Source organism: Diabrotica virgifera, chromosome 5 (genome assembly GCF_917563875.1).
Source record: "Diabrotica virgifera virgifera chromosome 5, PGI_DIABVI_V3a".
Classification (NCBI taxonomy): Eukaryota; Metazoa; Arthropoda; class Insecta; order Coleoptera; family Chrysomelidae; genus Diabrotica; species Diabrotica virgifera.
Genome location: NC_065447.1, coordinates 116766282 through 116784788, shown reverse-complemented (window position 1 = coordinate 116784788; position 18507 = coordinate 116766282). Strand labels below are relative to the sequence as shown.

The following is an 18507-nucleotide window of genomic DNA, read 5'->3' as shown; positions in this document are numbered from 1 at the left end:
TATTTAACAAATTATGACCATTTTTATTATGAAATCCCTATGAAATCAGCACCATGTATACAGGGTGTCCCGAAAAGATTGGTCATAAATTATAGCACATATTCTGGGGTCATAAATAGGTTGATTGAACCTCACTTACCTATATACAATAGTACATACAAAAAAAGTTACAGCCCTTTGAAGTTACAAAATGAAAATCGATTTTTTTTCTTATTTCGAAAACTCTTAGGGATTTTTTATTGAAAATGGACATGTGGAATTTTTATGACAGCAACATCTTAAAAAAAATTAAGTTAAATTTGTGCACCCCATAAAAATTTTATGGGGGTTTCGTTCCTATAAACCCCCCCAAACTTTTGTGTACGTTCCAATTAAATTATTGTTGTGGCACCACTAGTTAAACGTAATGTTTTTAAAACTTTTTTGCCTCTTAGTACTTTTTCAATAAGTCAGTGTTTATCGAGATATTTTGAATATTTGTCGAATCCACCACATATTTGTATATGGTTAAGTATGATTATAGACACTTGTTAATAATCTGAAAATTTATTTATAACTTAAATATTTAGGTATATTTTGAAAAAGAAGCCACATCTCGATAAAAGGTGACTTATCAAAAAAAGACTAAGAGGCAAAAAAGTTTTAAAAACAGTGTTTAACTAATGGTACCACAATAATAGTTTAGTTGGAACGTACACAAACATTTGGGAGGATTAAAGGAACAGAACCCCCATAAAAATTGTATGTAAATATATTAAAAAAGAAGCCGCATCTCGATAAAAACTGGCTTATCGAAAAAATATTAAGAGACAAAAAAGTTTTAGAAACGTTGTTTCTAACTATGCCACAATAATGAATTAATTGTAAGGTACACAAAAGTTTGGGGGGGTTTAAAGGAACAAAACCCCCATAAAATTCTATGGGGTGGACAGATTTTACTATAATTTTGTTTTAAGATGTTCCTGCCATGAGAATGACACATGTCCATTTTCAATAAAAAATCTCTAATAGTTTTCGCTATATTGAAAAAAATCGATTTTCATTTTGTAACTTCAAAGAGCTGTAACTTTTTTTATGAGCACATTTGTACTAAGGTAAGTTAGGTTTAACCGAACTATTTTTGACCCCAGAATGTGTGGTATAATTTATGACCAATCTTTTCGGGACACCCTGTATAAACAAGTAATTGATCAACACTTATTTATTTTATATACTAAGGTAATCAATATACTATCGATTTTAAATAAAGTTTAATTGAAATCATATTTGTATACAGCGTGATCTACAAAACAAAATTACGATTTACTCAATTTTTTTAAATAGATCACCCTCTATTTTATTTAAAAAAAAATTGTGTTTAGACTCTTTCATTTTTATTTAGCACTCGCTACACCTAAAGTAATTATTTTCCGAGATATTTTCAGTTTTCTTCAAATCTGGGAAATAAAAAGGAGTTGGAGATAAAACTGTAAGTCATATCGCCGGTCCGGAATAAGAATGACGTAACTGTATATAGTATACAGTTAATACAAAAGCGACAGAACTATAACTATGTGCTGAGCCACTACAGGGTAGTTGCGTCGTTATTGAAATATGGACCATTTTTCACCTTGTTTCAGATGAATAATGACGCAACTGTAAATAGGGTTGAAAATGGGGGAGACTAAATTAAGAGAGTGGAATTCGGATCAATAGGGTTAAAAATTACAGCCATCGCTGTAAGAATATACGGTATACTAAATCTTTAAAAATAGTGTTTTTTGTACGGCAAAATTTTAAGAACAAGAATGATGCAACTGTAGATTGGGTTAAAAATGGGGGGATTGAATTAAGATAATGAAATTCAAACCAATAGGAATGAAACTAAAAGCCACCATTGTAAGAATAAACGCCATACTCATGCTCCGGAGTGTTACTCTTTATTTAATCATTATTTTAAATATTTAAAAATTTTTAGATGAAGAATGACGCAATTGTGTAAAGGCCTGAAAATAGGGGGATTAAATTAATTTAATCCCTATTTTAAATATTTAAAGATCGTTTTTTTGCTCTCCTGAGAAATTTGTCTTTTTTGCAGTTACGTCATTCTTATTTCGGATCGGCGATATTTGCTTTCATTATTTGATACGGTTTCGGGTATCATTTAAACCAGGATTTTGGAGATTTCGAGACGAACGAGTTTTCATTGTCGAAAATTTGGGAACAAACTGTGGAAGAAAATTTATTCCCATTAGAAACCAGGAGTATAAAGTATCATTTATTGGGAATTTAAATTTATCGTTTAATATGTATAAGAGAACTTTTCCATTACCATATAGAAGCAATACAATTTTGGTTTTAACACACGAATCATATTTTCATGTAAATTCACAATTTCTATATACATATTTTATAGCAAACAAATCATTTTTTTTAAAAATTGAAGTAAACTTTATCATTAATTATAATAAGACATCAAGTAGGCCAGAAAATGAAGCTGGAAAAACGGCAAAACTTCGCAATTTTTTCGTCCAGCATCGAATTGTACAAAAATTTGGGATTAGACTCATTTCACCCTCTATTTCATTTTCTATATTGACCCGTTGTAAGTCTTTGTTTTTTTAAGGGTGAAACGACCCCTAATTTTAAAAAATTATAAAATAACGTTTTATACTTTAATATGGTCAACATTTGGTTTTTATTAATTAAATATTGATTGTTTAATGGTTTAGGATATAATATCATAATATCTCAACCTTTACTCTTGTTGCAGCTATATATAAAAAATTTATTTATCCTAAAACAATGAAATCCACAAGGAAAAGGAAATGTTTTTCCTGTAGTTGGCTGTATACCATCAATCACAAAAATTGAAAAATCCTTTGTAAAAGGTATAAAATTTTATTAAAATCCCTTTAAAGGGCTGCATCACAACAAAACGTTTTCGATTTTCATAAAAAATCATCATCAGTGTTAGATAAACTGGATATTAGCTGAGCCACCAAAGAAAAATATCCGGGTAGAAACCCTTTAAATATAACATAGATGCGTTAAAAGTGCGTACTTTAATATAATGCTTTATGATGGTCACATGGCAACTAGGATAATGCCCTAAGGTAATGTATTGAAATTTCCCAACACGTGGGATCCAACTTGAGTTGTTTACATTCCCTTATCCTAGTGTTTTCCCGATAGTAGGCGATATCCTACTATTCCGATAGTAGGCAATAATCTAGATTATTTTTTGATGATTTTAACTTCCAATCGTATAGTAACATATTTGATCACGTTTTTAATTCTGTCCAATCAGATTAAAATTATACTGAGAACTATCTACTGTAGAAAATTACCGATAGAATTTTTTTAAGTAGATTGTTTCTGTTTATTGGCAACCAGTTTCCTAGTTTTGACATCTGTCACATTTAAGAAAATATCCATAATATACGTAATAAAAAATAATCTTACAAATATCACACGACAATAAGAATAAATAAGAAAATAATGCTTCATTTTTACTGAAATTTGTTGCCAATGGGCAATAGCCACTCGAGCCCTGAACAGATTTTCGAAAAACTGTCGCATTATTTTCAATTTATTCTCACTCTCTTGTGATATTATACCCGAAAATTTATAAAAAATTTATTAATATACAGTGTGTAACAAAAATACAGGTCATAAATTTAATCATATATTCTGGGACCAAAAATAATTCGATTGAACCTGACTTACCTTAGTACAAATATGCACGTAAAAAAAGTTACAGCCCTTTGAAATTACAAAATGAAAATCGATTTTTTCCAATATATCGAAAACTATTAGAGATTTTTTATTGAAAATAGACATGTGGTATTCTTATGGCAGTAGTATCTTAAGAAAAAATTTTAGTGAAATTTGGACACCCCATAAAAATTTTATGGGGGTTTTGTTCCTTTATACACCCCCAAACTTTTGTGTACGTTCCAATTAAATTATTTTTGTGGCACCATTAGTTGAATTAAATATTTTTAAAACTTTTTTGCCTCCTAGTATTTTTCCGATAAGGCGGCTTTTATCGAGTTGCAGCTTCTTTTTTAATATGTTTACATAAAAATTTTATGGGGGTTTTGTTCCTTTAACCCCCCAAACATTTGTGTACGTTCCAATTAAACTATTGCTGCGATACCATTAGTTAAACACAGTGTTTTTAAAACTTTTTGCCTCTTTGTATTTTTTTGATAAGGCATCTTTATCGAGATGTGGATCCTTTTTAATATTGTTCAAAATATAGCTAAAAATGTAAATCAAAAATAAATGTTCATATTTTACCAAGTTTCCATAATCGTACTTAACCGTATACAAATATGTGGTGGATTTGACAAATATTCAAAATATATCGATATAAACTGATTTTTCGAAAAAGTACTGAGAGGCAAAAAATTTTTTAAAACATTGTGTTTAACTAATGGTACTACAATATTAATTAAATTGGAACGTACACAAAAGTTTGGGGGGGTTTAAAGGAACAAGACCCCCATAAAATTTTTATGGGGTGTCCAAATTTAACTATAATTTTTTCTTAAGGTACTACTGCCATAAAAATACCACATGTCCATTTTCAATAAAAAATCTTTAATAGTTTTCGATATATTGGAAAAAATCCATTTTCATTTTGTAAGTTCAAAGGGCTGTAACTTTTTTATGTGCATATTTGTACTAAGGTAACTTAGGTTCAATCGAATTATTTTTGGTCCCAGAATATGCGATTAAATTTATGACCTGTATTTTTGTTACACCCTGTATAGTTTTAGCTGTAATAATGATACAATAAATGTAATGATACTATATTATGGTTTTAGCTGTAATAATTATACAATAAAAGATGATGATGATAAATATAAAGAATAAAATAATATGTAATATGATGTAGGTAATAAAAATTTCAATAAATATTTTTTGTGATTTTAGCATAAAATAAATGAATACCTTCAATACAAGGATAATTGCCCTTTTTATTTATATGCGTTAATATAAATGCATAAAAGCATATTAAGCAAATTTTAACTGTTTTTTGCGCATATTTACATGCATATTTTAGGGTTTTTTAAGTGCATATTTCCGGAGCTCTATTTATTGCCAATTTTCTCCTATGAGTCTAAATGCATTACAGAAATCAAATTTATTTGAAGCACTAATAACCCTAAGAAAATAAATTTTTGATAGTCAAACTTAATTAATATCTGTTTGATAATTAAAGTAATATTTTGTTATCATATCAGTATGTATGTATATACAGGGTGCGCCAAACATCTGGTTCTTTGACTACGGTAAACTATGGGATATACAAAAAAATGTTAATAAAAAAAAACAGATGTGTTCAACTGATAAAGACGTCTTCTTCTTCTTACCGTGCCCTCTCAAGTCCCCTTGACGTTGGCGATTAACATGGCGAAACTGTCTCTGTTTCGAGCTATTCTAAATAGGTGTTCTGCTTTCTTTATTCCCGTCCACTCCCGGATATTCTTCAACCAAGAGGCCTGCTTGCTACCAATTCCTCTGCGTCCTTCGATTTTACCCATCATAATAAGTTGAAAAATATTATACCGGTCTCCTCTTACTACGTGTCCAAAATAGGCCATCTTTCTATATTTGATGTTATCAAGCAACTCGCGGGCAGCATTTGCTCTCTTAAGGACTGCCACATTTGTCAGCATAGCCGTCCATGGTATTTTCAGTATACGTCTGTGCAGCCACATTTCAAAGGCCTCCAAACGATTAATGGTGGCTATTTTTAAAGACGTCTATGCATTAAAATTATTTTCAATTATACAGGGCCAGTCGGGGCAAAGGAATGGACCAAAGTTATGTGTTTTTAGACGGAACCACCTATGTTATATCATTTTTGAATATACATATTTTTTTAATTTGAAGTTTGTAATGGTAGTATAGGTCTAAAGTTAAAAAGTTTCGAAATATTCACACCTTTATTGAGAATAAAGGTAATATTTAAAGAAATGTAGATTAGGTTTCGAACGTAAAAAAATTTATATGACATGACAAAATTTGTCAAAAAATGCATGTGTTTTTTCTAAATTTTCTTTAAGGTTGAGAAAGGGATTAAGTAGTAATGGTTTAATTTTGTTTGCAGATTAATTTATATTCGAATTTGTTTCAATTATTTCAAGATCTGTAATATGTGTATAATTAGCATAAAAACCTAAGATACATTTTTTTTTCAGATATTTATATTGGCACCAATTCTATTTAAGTTAGCTGCGTCAAAAGAACCGAATAAAGTAATCCACAGACATTCTTTCCGTGAAAGAGTACCTTTACCAGCGACAAATGTAAATATTGAACCAATAGCTATACAAAACTACGGAGATGTATATACGCAAGGTATGTAACTTGTTTGTTTAAATATGGATCGACTATTTGTTACAATAGTGCATGGCATATTTACTTGCTTTAGTTTGTTACTTATCATGACCGGCGCACAGAGTGGTATTCTACATAACAAGCCTGCCAATAATATCTTTATTAGTTTTAACGAGTTTGCTTATTTTTTGTGACATTATGTTATTTTATTAGATATAATAAATACGTAATAATACGAATAATAATCATAAAAATAAAACTTCTACCAAGGCACAAAAACATTACCCACGCAGTGCAGTAGAGAGAACAACGTTACCGCGGTATCTACACCGAGAGAACAATTTCTTTTCTCCTAAAACAACGATTTCTTTGAGCAATATTTCTTAAAAGGTAACATATCCTATTAACTTAAACATACCGGTTCACATATGAAGAAACGAGTTTTTTTTAAACACAACTCAATAATTTCTTACAGATAATTTCTTCAATACTAAGAAATGCATTAATGGTTACATTTGATTTTCTTATCCTAAAGTTTTTATTTCTTAAATTGAAAACTACAAATATTTTGTAGTATAAGAAATATAATGTTAAGTTAATCCATATTTATATTTGTGAACAAGAAATTTTCTTGCAGTCAAATAAATATTTTAAACCACAAGAAATAATTCTTCAGAAATACCCTCTGTAGTAGCTGTGGTTATAAAATAAAAACTTTGTCATTAATGCCAAAATGTTACTTGCAAAGAGATTTTCTTCCACAAAAGAATTGCGCAGGTTAACTATTTATGATTATTCATCAGTGTTTGTCAAGATGGCGTGATATGTTCATGTTCATATAGATGGATTTTTGATTTATTGGTGTTCTTTAAAAATTAACGGATATTTTGAAGGTACGTACATATATAGGTATTAAATAAAAGTAAATTGAGTAATTTAAGATGTAATAATAATATTGTTGCGTATCCGAATGGTTAAAAAAGAAACATAATAGTATCTTTATATGCTTTTTAGGTATAATGATGGACGACTCTGAAATAAAGGAGCTTATTATTCTAACTGGGAAATATGCCACAATTTAAATCTGGGACAGAATGATATAATATATAGCTTCAGAACAATATTAAGAAAGGAGTTATTAACCAACTGCGGGGCCTTCCAAAAATGGTAGAACTTCATACATGTAAGTACCTTTTTAAAAATGTCTATACTTATGTATCAACTATAATAGGTTTATTGAATGTATCGTCTTCTATAAAAATATACAATACAACGCTACCTATATTAAACATGGCGGGTGCAACGCTGAGGATGTTTTCTGTTAATTTATTTGAGATAAAGAAATCAGTTAGTCTAAAAGAAATATATGTTTATGGTTAAGAAATGTTATTGCCGAAAACCGTGAATTAGTTAATATGTATTAAATGACTTAGATGTAAACTAATAATACTTTCCCGTAATAAAATTTCTTAATTATTAGGTATGCTGTCTCTTTTAGATTATAAAAATTAAGAAAATTACATATTATTATGTCTGCTTCAATGTTTTACATTGTTTGTATTTTCCCCCTTGTTTTAGCTAAACAATGTTTATTGTGTGACTTAATATTATACAGATAAATAATTAATACTTCATTAACAAAAAGAAAAAAATAAACAAAGATGTGTAGGTTAAATAATGGCATGTTTGAACTAAATATGATTGATTATTATTAGTATTAATAGTTCTTATGAGGGGCCGTGTATTTGGTTTTTATTTCCTAAATTTGTTAAAATAAATATCTATGTCTTTATAAAAAAATTTATTAAAGTAAGTTTACTCTTTCTACATAACGATTTTGTTTTAGTGAATTGCTGATATACAAAGTGCTATTAACAAAATATGGAAAATTTGAGGAAGTTGGATTTGCCTCTCCATCCTTTTATTGTTGTGTAGAAGCCAGTGGTTTAAGAGTGGAGAAAATATTTGTATGTAATAATAACGTTTTATATCTTGTTTTATTAATAAATTATGATTTTACCTTAACACAATGATTTATTTTGTCGTATGTAATATCACTTTATTTTCAAGAAATATTAACTTAGCTCTAAATATACGTTTATCTCTGCGAAATATATTTCTTAAAATTAAATACATTAATTATTAATAGTAAAATAATAATATTCCTTACTAAGAAATATTATTGCTCGGAAAGAATAGTTTTTTTATGTGTAGAAAATATATTTTTATGACTAATAAAATTAATTAACATCAAGTCTAATTTCTTTCTGATAAATGGGTTTGAAGTTTGCCAGAAAGTGATAGTTCAATCATGTTTAAGATATATTTCTTTGGCTATAGTAGAATTTATTTGAAATATTTTAGAAAATTATATCTTACATACAAAGATATATTTCTTAGGCAATATGCCAAGTCGATCTTTCTTAAATATTAATAAACTTTCTTTATGTCAAGAATTTTTTTCTCTCGGTGTAGGAGGAAGAGTACTACTTATGGGTATGAAATGGATAAATAGGTTGCTAATAATTTAAAAACTTTTCTTCAGACGCAGGCTGAGTCATCTACTTTACTTCGCGTAATTTGCGCAGTAGATGACATATTGTCCTTTAAACTTAGAGAACAAGAAATGGGCATAAACTACCTGTTTCACCAAGAAAAATTCGCACCTGGATGAGTAAACCTTTGCACGGGCAACATCTCAATGAGGTCAGGCAAGAATGTGTCGATGATACAGCGTCGAGCTAATTGTTCACATCAGGAAAGATGTTTCCTGAGACATAGGGTTTCCTACTTGCCATTCAGGATGGCAAAATTACTTATATTAATAAAAGTAATATAAATATTATTATTAGATAATAGTAATAAGTAATAGACCCCGCAACACTCCTTATGGAAAAGTGGCCCCGATCAAATTTGATAAAAGTTCGGCCAATGATAGTTCTCAGTGTGTAGATTAAAAAAGTCCTACTATTCTCAATATACAGCCTTCTGAAGTTATTGGATTCAGGTGCTAGGTTTACGTTAAGTGAAAAATTCACGGTAAAGTGAACGAAAATATTTATGATTGAAAAAGAGAGCCTTATTTTCTTGCTGCATATGACTTCGTGGTCAAATATAGATGTATCGTATTTTAGTCTTTAGAAAACCTCTGGAAATTCCTCAGAAAACTGAAGAAGTGCGATAGAAAATGTGCTGCTAGACATAAGAAATATCATGTTTTCATATGCTTCACACTTGTCCAATACCAGCATAGCTGCAGTTCCGCCTTAAAAGACCACTGAACAGAAGCGGATCTACGGAGAAGGGGGGTCCAGAATTAAAAAAAATTATTGAAACATAAAAAAAACATTAGCCGACATGAAAATTAAACTACAGACAGACAAACTCAACCCAATAAACCCGCTAGTTAGGAAAATTAAGGAAACTTCTTGCATATAAGTTATTATCTATGTTGTTTATTAACTGTTTTATGTCTTTTCATTGGGGTTTTATTATGTCCCCCCTCCTTTCCACCCTGCCAAATGAGCCGCACAAGAATCTCATCTTTTCACGCGTGCAGAATATAGTGCGTCTAAAAAACATTACATAGATATGCCGACGAAGCAATAGTTTTTGCAAGTAGTTTAGACGGTTTGCAAAAAATAATAATGTCACAGTTAAGGAAATATTTAAGTGACAATTTTCTCATGGCTTTGTTCGATATAATAATAGCAACAATTTGTTAGTACAGTAATAGATCGTGTTAGAATATCACTCATTCAAATAAGGTTTATTGTGCAAAACATTGGATCGAATCTAATTGTTTCATAGCTCCTTATATTTGATGTTTTTTTTTCAAGAAAATATTAAGGAAATTATGTATAGTATGCAGAATTTCTGTGTAATAACGTGATATTTTAGGTATTGTTAAAGGTAGCAAGTGTCAGTGCTGCGTTTCTTCATTTTTTTTAAGTTATCATTCAGCGGTTTTTTTTGAAAGTCAAATGGTGCTGTTTCTTAGATTAGTTTTCTGATTCTGCATGCATGACGACGTGAGAAGTCTTGTGCGGCTCTAGCAGCACTCCCTATGGTTGTTCCTCGGTTTTCTGAAGACGCTTTATTAGCAGTGGCGGATCTAGATATTTTTCCTCCATGGGCCGATCGAACACCAGCTTATTACAGACCAAGCCGTAGATTATGTAGAATTTTATACTCAACGTTGGCCTTTTTATTTTTCAATGATTGGTCCGGGGATCGAGTCTTGATCGTAAATTCACTAGATTTGTCGATGAAGCGCCTCAGCCCGCTAAGTCATCTGACCGACACTCTACAATGTGCCATGGCTAAATTAATGCAGAAAATAGTCAACTATAGGCTTGTGTGGACACAGAACATCTCTCATTATTTCTTACCAGAGCAAAATGGCTTCAGACGTAACCGGTCAGCGTTGATTGCAGACCAAGTTATGTGCATGAATCATTAGCAATTAGTAAAATGTGCGTAGCTATTTTCTTCGATCTAAAGTGAGTCTTCAATACGTTTTGGAGGCACTACATCATTCAAAAATTACACGTATCCAATATTCGAGGACACTGCTTAACCTATATCGAAAATTTCTTAAAGACTTTTTTTCCAAGTAAGAGTTTACAACGTTTATTCAGATTTTTATACTAGAGAAAACGGTACCGAACTAGTGTCTACCAGTTTACCCTATTCATAGTTGCCATAAACAACATATTAATTAAATTACCTTAACCTCTCAAAGCTTGCCTCTATGCAGACGATTTTAGTTGTGTACATTAATTGAGCACAATAAGACGCTATGTGCGGAACACTGTAGTCATTTTTAACTCAGCTAGAGGAATGGATAGCTAGTAGAGGAATTGAATTCTCCGTTACAAAGACTTTACACACTGCACCAGTCCTTTGTCTTCACAAAAGCGTCAATCCCTTCGAAAACTCCGTGCAATTCCTCGACATGTGGTTGGATCAAAAGATTTCCTGGAAAAAGCACATACACCACTTGGCGCTAACATGCAGCAAAAGAGTCAATTTGCTTAAAACCGTATCAAATCGATTTTGGGGCCAGACTTCCCTACACTGCTCCTTTTGTACAAAACATTAATTAGGTCCAGTAATCGATTCCGGTTCAATTGTTTATGCTCCCACAAATAAGACTACCCTAAACCAGCTAGATACAACCCAGAATGCTACAACTTAAATCGTTCGCGGAATTTTTTACACTTCACCCATAGAAAGTTTATATTTTGAAACTGAAAGAAGGATCACTGCGGTATAGGCGCAATCACACTTCTAACACTTTCACATGCTTCTTCTGTAGCTGCCAATAAGGATCATCCACTACTAGAAAATGCACTTTTCTAAAATAATCTCAACATTTTCTTTAATGGATCTCGTAGGTACTGGAAAACCTTATTACAAACGAATAAGATCAGTTTTGAACAAATTTGATGCAAGAATCCCAGACGAGTAACATCCAGCATCCGACTCCATGGTTAATACACATCCCAAATTGCAACACCTCTTTAATAGAGTTCTCCAAAAAGTACACCAACATCTTACTAATAAAAAACAAACAACGAATTTTTTCGTCCCGACACAGAGAGGGCAAAAAGATTTATCGAAACAGTGGAGATGAAACTCTTAGAAAAATCGATGGTAAGACTCTATGGGACAGCGCTAGAAGTACAGATACATGACGGAGATGCAAGGTGGATAACATTAATAACTGAATAAGAAACAGAAGAATATAATGGAATGACCACATAAGCCGAATGAAAACAAATAGAGTAGTAAGGACAGCGAGAGACGGTTCCTCTATAGGATCACGATCACGAAGACCGCGAAAACAGACAGAGTCATGTCTATACAAAAAGAAGAAGAAAAAGAAGATATTTTTAAACGAAATTATCTTAACGACACAAACATCTTCACCGATGCCTCTAAACCTAATGATGGCATTGGTTATGCATTTGTTATTCCAACTTCTACAACCAAATTTAAACTATCGCATAGTTAAGTATTTTCACCGCTGAACTGTTAGCTCTGTACCACGCCCCAAAACACGAAAACCTCTCAAATGTTTCAAAACCTCTGTTTCTTATCGACTCGCTCAGCTGTATTCTTGCAATGCAGCATCTGTGTCCTAAACATCCTTTAGAGAGGCTAATAAAAACTGAACTACAAATTGCCCGAAAGATCAACATGATTCCTAAATTTATATGGAGTCCATCGCATATAGGAATTATCGGCAATGGGTGGCAGACAGAAGTGCTCGTAATGTATCAACAAGTGCAGAATCTGAAGTAGTACGCGAGTGTGTATGTAAAGATCTCAAACCGTTTTTTTAAGCGAATGGTCAGTGGCCACGCGAATGGTTTCTGTTTCAATCTAGTCTAAGATCGGCAAAACTAGATAAACTAAAATAGATGACAGTGGAAAACTAGTGCTAGTACACGGTTTATTCAAACGGTTCTAATGCGCCTACGTATAGAACACAGTAATAGATCACACAATCATATTATTTACTTTCGGCTAGTGAACGTCCCATGTGTGACCTATGTTCCACGCCTCTTATCGTCACCCACTTGTTAATTATTGAGTGTCGAAAATACCAAAGAGAGCGTTCAATGAACAAACCCAATAGTCTACCAGCTCTATTAGGAGAAATTTGTCCACCAAAAAACTCATTAAATTATCTATGGTCAATCAATACAGGGTGATTGATTTGTTCAATAGATCCGATATAGTAATAGATAGTCATAAAAGTTAATAACAAAACTGTAGCCAACTTTGAACTCCACATTTTAAAATTAATTACAATGTTACAGGGTGTTCGATAACATCGTGGCAGACCAAACTTATGGTTTTTTAAATCGAATACCCTATAATTTATCTTATATTCGAAAATTTTCTTAACTTCCCCATTACAAAAATATAAAAGCCTGTTATGTTATACAGGGTATTTACAAAGTTATAACCAATTTTCTATAAAAATCGTAACAAGTTCAGCTCCCCGTATAAATAAAAATAAGCACAACAGCTATGGTTTATTGGTGCCGTATTTTTTGTTGATTATAAAAATTTGTAAGAATGGTTGATATTGCTAATTTTATTTATGTCGAATACAGGGTGAGACAAAATACAGGGTGAGTACATTATTTTCTCAGTAATTTTCAATGGAACACCCTGTATTTTATGTCACTGTCGAAAAGTACTGTTACCTTACTTTAATTTTTGTATAATATTTCCTATGTCTAAATTTAGAGAGTGATATTTTCATGTTTTAGAGCAAATTATTAATTAGGGGTCTAAATCTTTCCAAATTTTAAGTAAGCCATGACTGAATTTTTTAAAACTGATGATTTAAGGTTACTGATTATCAATCCGGTAGTCAATGTAATAATGTAGAAAATAAAGAAAGAAAAATAATTTATTAGTAATAAATTTTACAAAAAAATTCACAACCAAAACATACAACATTTTTTAAACAGTTAAAAATTACTTTAGTATGTAGATGTAAAAAATAAAGAAAGAACAATAATTTATTATTTATAAATTTTACAAAAAAAAACACAGACAAAAAAAACAACATTTTGTGAAAACCATTAAAAACTTTGGTCTTTTTCTACCTGTGCCAAGTATAAGTAATTGATTTTAGATTAAATAGTGTATTTTAAAAAGTGATTTCTGGACAAAATTTGTACGTATTAATTTCGTTATATTATTAAACCATTATAAATTATATTTAATTTATAAAAAGTACATACCAGCGGCTGGTTTCACCAGTTTGCTGGTTCTTGCTGACCATCTAGCATAATGGCTTTGAATGCAATTCTGATACCAGAACCATTTAAAGAAGAAATATAACACGAAGCTATTGTCTGTATCTGCATGACAAGTACAAACATAGACAGTAATCCTACAGTTTCTACCTCCAAGAAATATAACACGAAGTTATTGCCTGTATCTGCATGACAAGTACAAACATACACAGTAATCCTACAGTTTCTACCTCAACCATGGCTCTTCAAAGTGCTACAAACACTCAAGCTACTACATCAATCTCGTAAGTAAACGCTGCAAAATCTACACCGAAACCACCATCTCTACCAAGAAAAGAGCAAGCCATAGTCCTTCACGCAGAAGAAAACCTTAAACTTCCAGATTACGTTAAAGCTATTGGTGATGTCATCGGACCAAAAAATATTTCCTTTGCTTCCAGAATCTCTAACAATAGAATCTGCATATATCTAGCAAACCCAAATCTCGTTGATCAAATTCTGAAGTCCCGCCCAACCATCCAAATCGGATCCATAATTTTAAGTATTAGAAAACTTGTCTCCCCGACAAAAAGAATATTAATCTCGAATATCTCTCCTTATATTCCCCACGAACTTGCAGAAAATGCAATCAAGAATCTTGGTCTTCAAATAGCCTCTCCTGTGTCTTTCCTTAAAGCAAGAATTCCAGGTGATGAATATTTCCACATCCTCAGCTTCCGCCGTCAAGTGTATGTCTTTTCACCCTCTGATAATTTCGAGCTTCACACCTCCTTGTTAATTTCTTTTGAAGGCTATGATAATAGAATTTTTCTGTCAACGGACAAGATGGAATGTTTCGTATGCAAACAGCCAGGACATGTTTCTTCAAATTGCCCAAATACTTCATCTAACAATGTGTTATCACAAAATTCTACACTTTCTCACGACCCAACTCCCACTACCGAATCAACGCCACAGCAACAGCATACACAACTTATGACAGACAATGCGTTATCTCGAAACTCTACTATTTCTTATGACCTAACCCCCACCACCGAATTAACGCCACAGCAACAGAATACACAACTTTTCTCTCATACTGAAATGTGTTTCCCTCAAACCAATTTACCACATCTCTCTTCATCCACAGAAAATTACGAAAATGAACCAATATCTGAACAGTCAGATAAACCATGTTTAAAATCTCCACTTTCACAGAAGAGGCCACGCTCTTCTGTATCATCTGTAAAAGATCAAAGCGTTCAATTTGAGGAAAACACTGCAACAGAAGAAGCCATGCTTCCTCCCAATCAAACAGCTCCTAGTTCCTCTAACTCTTCCAATACAAAAAAGAAACTAAAACGTAGTTTTTCTGTCGACCCCAGTCTATCCATTGCTGTTAAGCAAACAATTCAAGAAGCCTATAAACAAAATCCGGAAGCGTTTGTAGTCTCTCCTGATAATATAATTGCCTTTATCGAGAACGCTTATGGTCAAACACTCTACATATTAATCTCTGCCTTCACATTGATACAATAGAACTGTGATGGATTTAATTCTCGTCGTCCACTCCTTGAACAGCTTATTTCTGAGTTTTCTCTCGACTTCCTTTGCCTACAAGAAACAAATTTTAGCGATAAATATTCCGGAAAACTCAAAAGTTTTACTGGTTACCACTACATTCGAACAACTCAAATTCGAGCCAGTGGAGGAGCATCAATTTCTGTTTCCGATGACATTTTCCATAAAGAATTTCCACTAAATACAAACCTCGAAGCAACAGCCGTTACAGCTTGGTGTCCTTACAAAATTACCATTTGTTGTATTAGTGCAGTCACTGAAGGTTTTCACCTCCGATTTCGTTGAACTTCCATCGATTTTCATGAAAATTGGTGAGTAATTAGAGGATACCTCAAGGAACAAAGGTGACATAATGCCAACTTGCGCTTTTACCCTGGGGGTGGATTTCACCCCCATTTCGGGGGTGAAAATTATTTTAATAAAAATAATACCATAAGTCGATAGAGGGACAAATTCTAAGCAAAATTTGTTATATAAAGTTATTAAAATAAATCAACACTTTTTGAGTTATTAAATACCAAAGATTTTATTTTTTCGTAAAAAATGCATGTTTTAAATCGGTTTCTCACGTATAAATCAAAAACTATAAGCTTTTACACAAAGTTATTATTACTGAAATTGAAGATAATAAAAAATTGAATACATCTCTTACATAAAGAACTAAACTAATGTTAGTTCAAAGTGAGTTATTGGCTATTGAATGTGTATTTTTTTCGACGAGTACTTAAATCTAAGTATTCAAGCTTAAATAACGGGAAAACGATGCAATGTATAAAATATTCCTGTTAAACATTTGCCAAAGTACTTCGGAATTCCTATAAAATGAGCTTCAGAACAAGGTAATAGCGTCAAAATTAAGCAAGTTATAATGAAAATAAAAGAACCGTTTCGAATTTTTTAGGAAAAAGTGAAAAATAAAACATACACCATTTCCACAAAAATGAAAATGGATAGTAATCCTTACTAGAACTTCTTTATATTAGTATAAGTAATGTGTTCTATAATTTTCTAATTATTCTTCTAATTTTCCTCAGAAAATTAGAAGAATACAATCTAACTGGTAACATTTATCTATTTTCATAAAAAACTTAACAAATCGATCTCTTAGAGTATTTAAAAATGGAAAAATATCAAAACCACACGCTCTAGATAACGGTTTACCCCAGGGTTCTGTCTTAAGCACTACCTTATTTATACTTAGTATGAATGACTTTCACTGATATATTGAACCATCAATCAGATACTCGATATATGCCGATGACATTATATTATACTGCCAAGGCAGAGTCACAGCTACCACCAGCGCTTTGCTACAAAATACAATAAATAAAATATACATCTGGTCTACGCGTGCTGGATTTGTTTTCTCAGCTCCTAAATCCAAAGTTATCCAATTTTCCAAAAAGTATAGACCAAAATCACCCTCTATAAGTCTAAACGGACTTCGTTTCGAAACAGTTAACTATTTGACACTTCTTGGCGTCACCTTTGACAAAAAGCTTACTTGGAGACACCATATTCAGAAACTTAAAGGAAACTGTGTCCAAAGAATCAATTTACTTAAATCTCCTTTGAGCTTCTCTTGGAGAGCTGATAAAGAATGTCTTCTTAAAATATATAGAGCGTTAATTCGCTCTAAGCTAGACTATGGCAGTATTCTTTATATGACTTCCAGTAGCTCCTCACTAAAGTCTCTAAACCCAATTCAAAATACATCACTACGACTATGTTTTGGTGCTTTTAAGTCTAGCCCCGCTGAAAGTATGTGTGTAGAAGCTTTAGAGCCACCACTCCACCTAAGAAGGCAACAACTTCTACTTACATACTTTGCAAGAATATCAGAAAATCCAAGTAACCCGGTAATAAATATAATCAAATCCATTAAGCCTCCCACAGAAAATGCATCCAATCACACTCTCACATTACCACAAATATTATCTCCTTTATTGATTTCTATCAACCTTTCACATACTGCTGCTATTTGTACTCCTAATACAACCCCTTGGCTAGACAATCTTCCAATACTCAATACCGATTTATGCAGATTCGATAAAACAGAAACCCCAAACTCACTCCTCAGAAAATTCTCTCAAAACATCCTCAATTCAACACAATTTGATGAAATATTATACACCGATGCGTCCAAGAATGAAGACTGTTGTGGCTGCGCTGTGTCCACAACGACGACGACAATAAGCTCTGTGCGACTACCTAGAAGCTGTAGTGTTTACACCGCAGAATTGCATGGACTACTTCAGGCACTAAAGACTTCACTTCACCCTACTTCAAATGAACGCAAAAAAATCGCCATATGTACAGATTCTCTCTCCTCGGTTCATTCCATAAGATGCATCTTCACAAAAAATCCATTAGTCCAGGAAATACATAACATCTGCAACCAACTATATACCAATAACCTAACAGTCACAATGATTTGGACTCCATCTAATGTTGGTATATTGGGAAACGAAAAAGCAGACCAGGCCGCTAAGGCAGCATGTTCTTCTGACACAGCCTTCAAACAGGTCCAAACCTACACGGACCTTAAAATATTGCTTAAACAAAAAATTCTCAGCTCATGGGCAGACCAATGGAATAGAACAAAAACTAAGCTGCACGAAATTCAACCTAACTTATCTCAGCTCAATATGTCATCCATGAACAGGAAAGAAAAATCAGTTATTCGCCGACTACGAATAGGGCGTACCCGTCTCACACACGGATACCTTATGGCGTCAGACAAACCTCCAGTATGCCATTTCTGCAATACTCTCCTTTCCATTAAACATGTAATAATAGACTGCTGTCAGTATGATTTCTCTAGAAACAA

The 18507-nt window shown here is 32.3% G+C and overlaps 1 protein-coding gene across 2 annotated transcripts in view; it reads left to right on the top strand.

Moving 5' to 3' along the window:
* LOC126885118 (uncharacterized) overlaps positions 1-18507 on the top strand; it is a 192748-nt gene that overhangs the window by 48240 nt on the left and 126001 nt on the right. For both annotated transcript variants that reach the window (XM_050651550.1, XM_050651549.1), the window contains exon 2: positions 6195-6354. In XM_050651550.1, the coding sequence (XP_050507507.1) occupies positions 6195-6354 (160 nt within the window). The remainder of the gene's footprint in view (positions 1-6194; positions 6355-18507) is intronic.